The 12,383-nt window shown below is 46.1% G+C and overlaps 2 protein-coding genes across 3 annotated transcripts; one reads left to right on the top strand and one right to left on the bottom strand.

Moving 5' to 3' along the window:
• Nucleotides 1–623: 623 nt before the first annotated feature.
• Nucleotides 624–9,895, top strand: LOC105563481 (myotubularin-related protein 13). 2 transcript variants are annotated; one of them, XM_012015099.1, is made up of 12 exons: nucleotides 624–1,255; nucleotides 1,695–1,780; nucleotides 1,849–2,136; nucleotides 2,218–2,437; nucleotides 2,828–3,069; nucleotides 3,130–7,463; nucleotides 7,526–7,673; nucleotides 8,278–8,423; nucleotides 8,493–8,719; nucleotides 8,843–9,049; nucleotides 9,139–9,221; nucleotides 9,341–9,895. In XM_012015099.1, exons 1-12 carry the CDS (start codon nucleotides 1,156–1,158, stop codon nucleotides 9,431–9,433), a joined length of 6,174 nt encoding a protein of 2,057 aa, XP_011870489.1. In that variant the 5' UTR covers nucleotides 624–1,155; the 3' UTR covers nucleotides 9,434–9,895. The 2 variants fall into 2 exon arrangements, with proteins under 2 accessions (XP_011870489.1, XP_011870490.1); XM_012015100.1 differs by having other exon boundaries at nucleotides 625–1,255; nucleotides 3,145–7,463.
• Nucleotides 9,789–12,211, bottom strand: LOC105563482 (zinc finger CCHC-type and RNA-binding motif-containing protein 1-like). Its single transcript, XM_012015101.1, has 4 exons — nucleotides 11,811–12,211; nucleotides 11,617–11,728; nucleotides 10,805–11,143; nucleotides 9,789–10,688 (listed from the first exon to the last, which is right to left on the bottom strand). The coding sequence occupies exons 1-4, from the start codon at nucleotides 11,921–11,923 to the stop codon at nucleotides 10,563–10,565; spliced, it is 690 nt and encodes a 229-aa protein (XP_011870491.1). The 5' UTR covers nucleotides 11,924–12,211; the 3' UTR covers nucleotides 9,789–10,562.
• Between the last annotated feature and the right edge of the window lie 172 nt (nucleotides 12,212–12,383).

The following is a 12,383-nucleotide window of genomic DNA, read 5'->3' as shown; positions in this document are numbered from 1 at the left end:
AGAAGCGAGTATCGGATGAGCCACAAGTAGGATCATCCCTAGGTGTAGAATGGGCATAACTTAACCACAATGACTTATAAAGCGGTATTTTTAATTTCTCTTGGTTCTTAATAAAAAGTCGTAAACCCCCGCTTTGTTTTTATGCGCACTATAATCGTGTGGAAGAACTTTGTACTTTTATAAAGTCAATTTGAAATTATTGCCGATTAGAGAATTGCAAATTTCAAATACCAATATCGTTTTCATTAGACTTCCGACCTGAGTGTTTTAAGTATGAAAATGTTGTGCTACGCGATCCGCAACCTATCCCGTCATAATTTCGTGCATAAATAAAAAGATTGACCAGCGCAAAAAGTATATTGGAATGTGCCGGTAAAACAGATGACTTTAGGATCCTCCGAAATATGACATTCAAGTGTGCGCCTTCCTCGGGAACGAGGGAAAGAAAGTTTAGCGGGATGCACGTGAAAATTGGCACGCGAACGCAAGTCTGCGGACTTTTCTAGACGCGCGGCGCCGCGACGGGTTCCGCGCGGCTCTCTCGAGGAGTTGCCGGCGGACGGCGAAAAAACACCCCGAACGGCCGAGTGGCGGCGATGCGCTCTCATCCTCGTTTGGCGCAATCGTCGGATGTATTCGGGCCGTACGCCGCCACCGTATATACCGCGTACAGCGGGCTCAACAAACCCTCAATGTGGCGTTTGAGTTTGGCAGGTTATGGATTGAGGTTTCGGGGTGTGGCATCGTTATTCGGCGGGCCCGCGGGACGTTGCGAGACGCGGCAGTAGCGACGCGATGTCGCGTTGAAATACGTTCGGGACGCGCGCGACGATCGCCGAGTGTTTGTGCACGCGAAACTTGCTCGCGCTCCTCTTGCTCTTGTTTTTTTTTTCCTTGTCTGCCAGCGCGGACGCGCGACAGCTCGCGGCGTGACGTTTTCACGCGCCGACAGAGCAAGGAACGGTCGCGTAACGGCGGAGCAATCGCGAGGGCTATGCACGGGACACTTTCAAACCGATCCCCGCGTTGACCAAGGCGCGCGTTGCCCGTGCGCTCCTCGCACCTGACGCAGGGCAGACGAGTTGCTGGGAGCCAAGCGACGAGGCAGCCAGGCCGCGCGGTCCATGAAATCACGTGTAACAAACACGACGTGGGATGTTGAGCGCAACCACCCCCACTCAGCCCCACGAATACACCGAGATGTCTCGGTTAGCCGACTACTTCGTAGTGGTCGGCTACGATCACGAGAAAGAAAGTGAGTCATCGCCGGGAGAGGCTTTGCACTTGTCTATTTCGTACTTTTCACCTTCAGCCCCTGTTACATTTCCTCCCCCCCCCCCCCCGATTCAAATCGTTAGAGTGACGGTTGGGTGCCCGGCAGATGCGTTGCCGGGGGTGGCGAAATGGGACAGGCTTTTCGCTAATTCGCTGTGAGCAGCGTCGACAAATGTATAAAGGCTGGTCTACAATACATGGAGTAAGCTGGAGTAAGGAAATAAATCCATTTTATTTCTTACTCCTACTTCAGCTCTTACTCCCGGTGAATCAAAATGCCATCAATCAGTGTTACAATTGTTTTAAAAATCATGCCCGTATTTCAGCTTCCTTACACCAAAAGCTAGAAGTTAGGGCTCTCCCTTACGCCTTACTCCACGTATTGTAGACCACGCATAATACGTGTGCTGTGATTGCAGGGGGTGGTGTGAGTAGTGGAGTTATATTACAACGATTCCCAGAGAAGGATTGGCCGGATACACCTTTCATCGAGGGAATAGAATGGGTAAGCATCTCTCGGAAGGCAGATTTGTTGGGTCTCGTTATCGACACACGTTGCGTACTGTCTTGCAGTTTTGTCAACCGCAAGGATGGGCCTTGTCGACGGAGCGGCAAGAACCACGGTTTTTCGTCTCGATATTGACGGATATCGACGCAAATCGACATTACTGCGCCTGCATGTGCTTCAACGAAACGGTATCGATCGTGCCAAGCAAACCCGTGGACGAGGAAGAGGATCCTGTGGATGGAGATAGTCGCCCCTTGGTCAGAGCAATACCCGCCATCGCACATCATAGCATTATGTACGCACCCAAGTGTCTGGTGCTGGTTTCCAGGCTCGATTACATAGAAACATTTAGAGTACGTGCACATTTATTTTGACAATTGACATCGTATATGTTTGATGAGCGGTTTGTCAGTAATGATTTCCTACTCTCGTAGAACTGTCTCGGTATTATATACACGGTGTACGTGGAAAATCTTGGTATACCGTTGGAGACGTTAGTCGGAAACATATTAGGATGTATTCAAGTACCTCCCGCTGGTGGGCCGCAGGTACGATTCAGCATCGGAGCAGGGGATCGTCAGGCGCTACAACCACCAATTAGTCCTTCTCTTCCTATAACTCATACTAGTGTAAATTTATTATTTCAGCAATTAGGTGAGAACGTAATGCGATTTACACGACGATTCGTCACCTCTGTAAACTTGGCACCTGACTTTTCGAGAAAAACATTTTTAATACCGGAAATGTAGTTTTATGGTTTACAAGATATAACGTTCGAAAGTTACAACAATTTACAACATTGCAAAATCGGTAACCTTGACTCCTGACGGGGTGCATCAAGTCCACTTGCAGGAATCTCTCTACAATGTCGGGTCATTTTTTAAAATTTTTATATCTTGTAAACCATGAAATCAACTACAAACGAAAGGCTACCATTTCCGGTATTTAAAGTTTTTCTCGAAAAGTCGGATGCCAGGTTGACAGAGGTCGATTCGTGCGATGACTCGATATACGATACATGTTAAAACGTAACGTTATTTCCAGGTATTCGCAACGTGTTAGTATTATTTTGCGCAGTCATGACGGAACACAAGATACTTTTCCACTCTGCCAGTTATTCTCGACTGACCGAGGGGTGTCGCGCCCTGACAGCGTTGATGTATCCGTTCAGATATTCGCACGTTTACATTCCTCTTTTGCCAGCGGCTTTGGTCGAGATCCTCAGCACTCCGACGCCATTCATTATGGGCGTACACAGTTCGTTGAAATACGAAGTTGCGGAACTTGTAAGGCAACTTTCTGTACAACTTGACGAAATGGTTGTTCTAATTAAAATTAATTGGCAGCCCTCGTGTTCACAGATGGATGTAATAGTCGCCGATCTGGACGGAGGTTCCTTAACAGTTCCAGATGGTGTCTCGCTCGCTTTACTACCGGAACCGTTGCTCTCGCAGACGCAGGACGCGTTGTCCCTGGTGTTGCAGCCAGAATTGGCGTGCGCGGATTACGCATTCCCTCCGTTAGCAACCAGGGCTCCGCATTCCCCCATGCTCGACAAAGAACTCCGAGCGGTATTTATGAGAACCTTTGCTCAACTGTTGCAAGGATACCGCAGCTGTCTGACGTTGATACGGATACATCCGAAACCTGTCATCACTTTCCACAAGGCCGCGTTTTTGGGGGAGAGGGGTTTGACAGACTGCGACTTCACCACGAGAGTTCTGGACTGCATGTTTTTTACGTCTTTTATCGCGGAGAGAGGCCCACCGTGGAGACCTTGCGACGTGTGGGACGAGCTGTACAGTAATTTGAGCGATCAGCTGAAGCAGGAGGCGCAGGATCATCGAGTTATATTGACGCATATCCAAGAATTGGCGCAACAGTTGTATCTGAACGAAAACCCGAATCCTCAGCCGTACGTGCAGAAGATCCTAAAGCCACCCGAGGGCGCGTTCGCGAGAATTCACCAGCCGCTCTTGCCACGTATCAATTCGGAGCAGGTCCAAGCGATCATCGACGAGGGTCTTGCGAAGAATAATCTCAAGGTCAGATTGTCGTCCCTGAGGCCGATTCAACCTCGTATCGTGCCTATGGGCCCGCACATCTCGTTTGTTCATGACACTAGGCACTTGGTTAGCAACTCGGCTCGTAGACTAGAAGTATTACGCAATTGCGTCAACTGCATATTCGAGAATAAGATCTCGGACGCTCGCAAGACGTTTCCAGCTGTCTTGCGAGCTTTGAAGAGCAAGGCGGCTCGGTTAGCGCTCTGCATGGAACTGTCGCAGCACGTGGTCGGGAACAAGGCCATGCTGGAGCATCAGCAGTTCGATCTGGTGGTGCGCCTGATGAATTGCGCGTTGCAGGACGACTCGTCGATGGACGAGCACGGAGTCGCCGCTGCGCTGCTGCCGCTCGCCACCGCGTTCTGCAGGAAGTTGTGCACCGGCGTAATCCAATTCGCCTACACCTGCATCCAGGAGCATCCGGTTTGGCAGAATCAACAGTTTTGGGAGGACGCGTTCTATCTGGACGTGCAGAAGGACGTGAAACGCCTGTATCTACCGGGCGACAATTCGCCACCCAGACTGATGAACGACGGTATCCTGAGTCCCATCAGCCCCCGGGACGGTAAAGAATTTCCGTACCGCGATCGATATTCCATCTATCAGGCTCAGGAACCGTCGGCGCTGGAGATAGCGGCGGATCAGATGCGAATCTGGCTGTCCATCGATCCCGAGAAGCAGAGGGAGCTGGTGAACAGCGAGGAGAGTACCATGTACAGTCAGGCCATTCATTACGCCAACCGGATGGTCTATCTCCTGGTGCCGTTGGACATCGGCTCGAAAACGCATCGTCAGGATCACATTTACGACGAGGAGCGCGCCAGTAACAGCATCACGAATAGCGTGGCGAGCGACAGCGGCGACGCCGAGTCCGGATTCGAGGAGACTGACCCGGGTGAGACCGGCAGTGCCGTCATTCGGATGGTCTCGCGATTCGTCGATCGCGTGTGCACCGAGGGCGGCGTCAGCGCCGAGCACGTGCGCTGCCTGCATCAGATGGTCCCGGGTGTCGTTCACATGCACATCGAGACGCTCGAGGCGGTCCACAGGGAGAGCAAGAGACTGCCGCCGATACAAAAGCCCAAGATCCTGACGCCAAACATGCTGCCCGGCGAGGAGGTGATAATGGACGGCTTGCGCGTCTACCTGCTGCCGGACGGCAGGGAGGAGAGCTCCTCGGGGCTGCCCAAGATACCGCCTCTCTTGCCAGCCGAGGGTGCGATCTTCCTCACTAATTACAGGATAGTGTTCAAGGGTATACCCTGCGACCCGTTCGCCTGCGAGCAATTGGTCGTCCGTGCTTTCCCCGTCACGTCCTTGACCAAGGAAAAGCGTGTCGCTGTGCAACATCTGGCGCACTTGGACCAGTGCCTACAAGAGGGCCTGCAGTTACGTTCCTGCACGTTCCAGCTGATCAAATTGGCCTTCGACGAGGAGGTGACGCCCGAGAATATCGACACCCTGAGGAAATTGGTGCACAAAGCTAGATATCCGCCGCACATCTTCCATCATTTCGCGTTCAACGGCCAGGTCCTGGTCACGCAGACGGCTCATCACAAGGGCAAGGAGAAGAACGCCACCTTGAAAGGGTTCGCGAAGAAGACGCTGCTCAAGACCGCGCGCAAGGCCGGCTTCAAGCCGAAACAATCGTCGAAACGGCAAAAGTACGTGCTGCCGAATATGAATCTCATCAACAGCAACAACAAGTACATGACGTCGCCCGGCCGGATGAGCCTGCCGATGACCGACGGCAACGATCTCAGCCACGACGACGATCTCAGCGTGGACGATTTCGAGATACCCGGCGTGGTGACGCAACCGCCGACCGACGCCAAGACCCTCGAGCGCCTGTCGGAGCGTAGCTACGTCCGGGATTGGTACCGACTGGGCCTCTATTCGAACGGGCCGCACAACAATCGTCGCAACGAGCCCTTCCGACTGACCTCGGTGAACTGCGCCTACATGATTTGCCGCAGCTATCCCGCGCTCCTGATCGTGCCGACCTGCGTGTCGGACGAGAGCATTCGGCGATTCTGCAGGCTTCATCGTCACAGCAGAGTGCCGGTTGTCACCTGGAGACACCCGCGGACAAAAGCGTTGCTGATCAGGGGCGCGGGTTATCACGGGAAAGGCGTGATGGGCATGCTCAAGGCCCACCCGACCTCCGGCAGTAATCTAAAGACCACGTCGTCCTCGGAGACCACCTCCTCTCTCGAGCAAGAGAAATACATGATGGCGCTCGTCGCCGCGACACCGCTCTCCGTGCTGCGCCAGGGCTCCGCCTGGGGTATGTCCGACAGCTCTCTGAGCATAGACTCGCTGTTACTGGCGGCGGAGGATCGTAACGCCACGCCTGAGCAATCGCGCCGCAATCCATTCAACAAGCCTCTCGGCACTCTCAGCTCGTCGGGCGGCAAAGGCCCGAAGAATTTCGGCAGATGGGGTTCGCTCAAGGACAAGAGACACAACTCGCAGGCCTCTTTGACCTCCGTTCATCACCAGCAGCAGCGCGGCACCGTCAGACATTCCGCGGATTCCGACAGCGGCACGGAATGCGTTCACACCTTTCAACGCGCCGCTCTCTACATTCTCGGCGAAAAGGCGCACATGAAAGGCGTCAAGGCAGAATCCACCCCCAAGACGGACTTCATTCCGGTGGAATATCACGACGTGAGGCACACGAAAGCCGCGTTTAAGAAGCTGATGCGAGCGTGCGTGCCTAGCTCGCCGAATGTGGAACCCGATCAGAGCTTCTACAGGCTGATCGAGAGCTCGGAGTGGTTGCAGCAATTGCAGAGCCTGATGCAATTGGCGGGGGCAGTCATAGACCTCATGGACATGCAGGGCTCGTCGGTGGCTGTTTGTCTGGAGGACGGTTGGGACACCACGACCACGGTTTGCTCCGTCGCGCAGGTGTGTCTCGATCCGCATTACCGAACGATCGACGGCTTCAGGACCTTGATCGAAAAGGAGTGGCTTGGATTCGGCCACAGATTCGGCCACAGGAGCAATCTCGCCGCGAATTCGCAAACGACAAACTTCACACCTACCTTTCTACAGTTCCTCGACATAGTGCATCAGATACAGAAGCAATTTCCACTGGCCTTCGAGTTCAACGAATACTATTTGAAGTTCTTAGCTTATCACTCGGTGTCCTGCCGCTTTCGTACATTTCTGTTGGACTGCGAGTTCGATCGAGTCGAGTGCGGTATCACCGCGATAGAGGACAAGAGAGGTTCCTTGACGAGTCATCACAAGGGCGTGGACACCGGCAGCGACGACGATACGATCTATCCTGGCGGTAGACTAGCGGGAACAAACAAACAGACGCTTGGCTGCAATCTCGGCCAAAGTATATTCGATTACATAGAGAAGCAACACGCGAGATGCCCATTGTTTTACAATTTTATGTACACACCCAACACGGAAAATCCCGTTTTGCGACCAGTCTCGCATCTGCCCAGCCTAGATATCTGGCAGTTTTACCTGGAAGAAGAACTGGCGCACGGTCCAGCGTACGACCTGGAAGTGCTGCAGCAGGATTCCCAGCAGGAGGAAGAGGCCGAGGCTGCGGATGGTGTGGTCAAGAGCAATCGCAAAGTCGTCACTCAGGGGTGATTATTTTTATGCGTACAGCGCATCTAGCGCTCGCGAAATTACACATTATCTTTTCCAGATACGACGGGGTCAGCGCAATGGTACCCGACCAGTTCTTGCACCTTTTAGAAGAGATTCACAAGTTGGAGACCGAATTGGGACATTTACCGCAAAAGTGGAAAGTACTCTGGGACAAACTCGAGTTGCCAAACACCGATTCCCTCGCTGTAAGTCGCAACGGAATATCCGTACGAGAGATTCTTTATGCCAAGTTATTTCTAAGTTATATTTTGTTTCTTCGGAATGTTGAAATATTTTCTTTGCTCTTTTTAACGCACACTAAATCATGAGAATGCTTCAGTTGCGAAAATTTACTCGCAATTAGAGGAAAGTCCTATATTATGAGATAGCAAGTTTTCGACACCCAAAATCTTTTTTTCGCAACGATTACACAATCTAACAATGAACAATGAACTTTCCACTAAACAGATTTCGCTCCAAGGGCAATAAATTCATGGTGGAATCAACTGATGATGCCTATTAATTTAACAGGAATCCCGCTATCCCGTATTAGGATTCTCTCTCTCTCATAATAGGGAACTTTCCTCTACTAATTTTATTATATATTAATATGATTAAAGAGCAATGGTAAACACCATTGCTATTGGATCATTTTATATTGACACAGCCACGTCTAAAAAATGAACATACAAAGTATTTGATTAAATTTATTTCGACGTGTTGAAGGTACCTTGATATTTTGTTATACGTCCGGCATAATTTCAATTATTGTGAAGCCATGTAATCGCGATCGATTTTCTCTTTTTCTAGCGGCACGCGTCGTTCAGCACCGCACTCGTACGGTATCACGGTCGGTTGATTCATAAACGTTCTACTTTAGAATTGTTATTGCGCGGCAAACTTGCCGGTGGCAGTACTACCGGAAACGAAGGTTCTGTTTATGCACATCCGCACAGGTAACGTCAATGTCGATCTCTACAATTCGATCAAATTGAACATATCGTGAATGCGAACGTTTGCCAAAGGTTCGAACGATTGGATTCCGCGACGCCGACTCACTGCGACGCGTGTTCCGGTGTGTTGTGGGGTCCTGTGAAGGCTGGGTTGAGATGCATCGATTGCGGTCACGTGTGTCACGACAAGTGCGCGGATGCTGTGCCAAAGAATTGCACAAAATATAAGGCTGTGACGGATAATCTTCAGACTCACACACTGACGAGAAGTGGCGGCGACAACGGAAGCGTAAATTCAAGTATGCGCTCATTTCGTATATTCAAATGAATAATTAAACATATGATGCAACAATTGTTTGCAACCATTGACTTGAGTCACCACTATTTCGCTACTTTTGTACAACGCGAGCTCTTTCTTGTAGGTGTAACAACTATACAAACATCTTCCCAGCAATATTATGAACAATTTTCGAGTAACGTGGCAGAAAATAGGACGCACGAAGGTTATCTTTATAAACGAGGAGCTTTATTAAAGGGCTGGAAACAGAGGTGGTTCGTACTAGATTCTATAAAACATCAACTTAGATATTACGACGCGGTAGAGGACTCACATTGCAAAGGATATATAGGTACGTAATTGAGCTAAAAAATATAAATAATGCAAGAGAAAAGTGTAAAAGTAAGACTAGGTGTGTCATTGCAAAATCACGTATTACAGATTTGGCTGAGGTGGTATCTGTTACTCCAGCTGCGCCAATGCCCGGGCCACCAAAGAAAACGGACGATAAATCCTTCTTCGACGTGAGTACACGTCCAGCTTGATGGAAAATACACGTGGTTTAAATACAAGAAAAACAAATTTATAAGTGTATTAACTTTTCAATTGTCATATTATCATGATGGAATTATTGTTTTTACAGCTTCGTACAAACAGACGAACATACAACTTTTGCGCCGCCGACGCAACTACAGCGCAGGAATGGATCGAAAAGGTTCAAGCGTGCTTACAATAAGGTCACAGCGCTTGGATTATAGTAACTAATTTGAAATTCTGGATGTGACTGACATAGAAAAGAAAAAAAACAGATTTTAATTTTGTTACATAATCTTTGTATAGTCTAATTGTAATACGTCATAGACTGCAGTAATCTTGCTTTAAGTATTTTAAAACGCAAACTCTCGTTGGACTGAAAATTAGTATCATAAATTAAATGTGATACATCCATATCCTCAATATAAGATTAGTATGTGAATATAATGTACATTTTTTGTGATTATATCGTTATATTAAATTTATATTCATTCAGCTGGAAGATGAGAGATCACTATATAATGCGTCGCGCCTAAACATTTTTTTTATTTTGTTTAATGTATTTTCTAATGTTAAATTATGATGGATTATAAGACGAATACAGCTCATATGTAATAAATTGTGCGCTGAAATTATCCATTGAAATGTATAGCATGTCACAAAATTATCAGTTTCCGATTACCTCTTACGATCTGTTCTTTGAGCAACTTGAGATCAAGTTTTTCTTAGAAACAGCATGGATTATACACGACTAAAAATAAATGATTGCTAATTGCCAATTATCTCTTAACAGCACAAATAAACGTATACTGTTCTTTAAATTTCTTCCTCAACAAAAGATTTAAATTTGGATTGTGTTGTATTGTCAAAATGGCTAATATTCAATATTTCAAATACTGAAAAATTGAGTTTAATTTTAATTAGAAAAAAGAAAAAATTAATTTTTTAAGATCTCATTATCTTTTATAAAACGGATGAGTATCGATTAACCTGGGACATACTGTGTATGTGTATATACATATATATAAAAAATTGCATTCAATACCATTGTAATTATTACTTGATAAGTTTCAAACTTGTTTGTTAAGTTCAAAGCTTATGTGAGAAAGACACTCTATCTCGAAATATGTTAAGAATATTTGATTAATACTCCTATGCTGACAGTAAAATTACATTAAGAATATATTTGGAGAGTATTTTTTATTATAGTTTGGAAAGTTTTGTACTTTAAAAACAAAAGCGATAACTTTATATTTATATATATTAATCAATATATATACTCGTATACCTAATACTTTGGAGATTTTATACAATTTTACATCATATATACGTTATTCACTAAAATCCTCTTCGTCACTAAAATAGTTGTTCTTTTTATAACGTTTCTTTGGTACAGTCAAAATTTCTTTTCTATCGTGTTTGTCTGTTTCTCTATGATCCCTTTCAAACAGTCTTTGCTGAAATGTGAAAACATGAGTAGAAATTGTATTATATGTTTTCGCTGTATAAAAATTAACTTGCTCATTCTTCTCTTTTCATGTTTTAGTTACAGATTGAAAAATTGTGATTATACCTCAAATGCAATAACGGCACTTAATGTTTCCGGCTCCTCTTCCGTGTCATCATCGACGTCATCGATTGTGCATTTTGGTTTTTTTATCGCTTCATCACTATCGCTATCAAAATAACTTGGGTCGAACTTTTCTTGTTTGACATTTTTCTTTCGCATCCTAATTCTTTTTCCTGGCGGTTCCCTAGGACCTAACGAGTTGTTGCAGCAGCGATATGACAAATGTCCTGCCTGCCCACATTCGTAGCACTGTGACTTGTCAGGATAATCTCTACGACGTATGAATTCGGTGCTGCGACCATTGTCGACCGCTATTGAACTTTTTAGAGTGCGACCAAGTATCTAGCAATTAAAAAAGGAAATTATTAACAGTATACATATAAATGATCTCTATTGGTGTTAATAAAAATTTTGGTTCAAGTTTCACCTCTCTAAAATTAGAAAAAGGCAAACGGTACAACTTGAATTCCTTATCAGAAGAAATTCAGCACTATATATTGATATATTTGTTTCTGTTTCAGATTTATTCACAAGATTGAGAAATTTTATTAATATTTCAAAACTACCGAAGATGATATTTCTCTTGAATGAATTTTCAAATTACGCAATCACAGAAACGCACACGTTCGATAATGCGTCGTCCCGAGTGCAATAAGCCTGAAGTAGAAAAGTAGGAGTAAGGAACTACATCAATTTTATTTCTTGCTCCTACTTGAGCTGTTAGTTAGCCATCGGCTAGTGTTACAAATATTTTAAATACTATGCCTGTATTTTAGCTTACTTAGACCAAAAGCTAAATAGAAATGACAATTTACCTCCGTATTATCGAGAGCTTTCGCACAGGACACGGCATCTTCCGGTTTAAGAAATAGCACGAAAGCAACGCCGCGACTACGACGAGTTACCCTGTCCTTCAATATTGTTACTCTGTAAATAAACGATATGTAAACTCGACACGATAAATTCGCCAAATGACAATCTCTCGATAAATTACTAGAAAATTACTCACTTGACAATTTTCCCGTAACTTTCCAGCAATTGATGTACGTCATTGTTGGTTAAGGAGAATGGTAAATTTGACACGTAAACAGTCGATTTGCTTGGGGCGATACGACCGTTCATACTGACTAGTTTTATCTTAACTCATAAAAATTACGACCAAATCTCTACTAATCTCTCTTTGGTTCCAAATTTCTCCTTTATCTCCTTTTTTATACGAATCAAGTAGCGAGAAACTTTTCACAACACACGCGATTACGTTGCTAGCCGGGACACTTTGTTGCGCATGCGCACTGCGGCCAGCAGTGACTCTAGGATCCAGGGCGAATAGGTTATAGTTAGGTTAAGTATAATTTAATATTATTAATTTAAACTACATAGTGCAGTTAAAGCTAGTACTAGGTGTTGTGTACGTAGTTTGTTTCTTATTGGTAAAGCACCCTTGATGATACCTTATTTCTTTCAAGTGTGCTACTTGATTGAAACCGCGTTAAAATACGCATGCGCAAGTAAGCGTCTCTGCTTTCAATTTAGGTTAGGATCGGCGGACATCTGATTGGTATAAAATCGAGAGGGTCGTCAA

Source organism: Vollenhovia emeryi, unplaced genomic scaffold (genome assembly GCF_000949405.1).
Source record: "Vollenhovia emeryi isolate VEMERY1.0 unplaced genomic scaffold, V.emery_V1.0 DF939175.1, whole genome shotgun sequence".
NCBI lineage: Eukaryota > Metazoa > Arthropoda > Insecta > Hymenoptera > Formicidae > Vollenhovia > Vollenhovia emeryi.
This window is presented reverse-complemented; position numbering and strand designations above follow the sequence as displayed.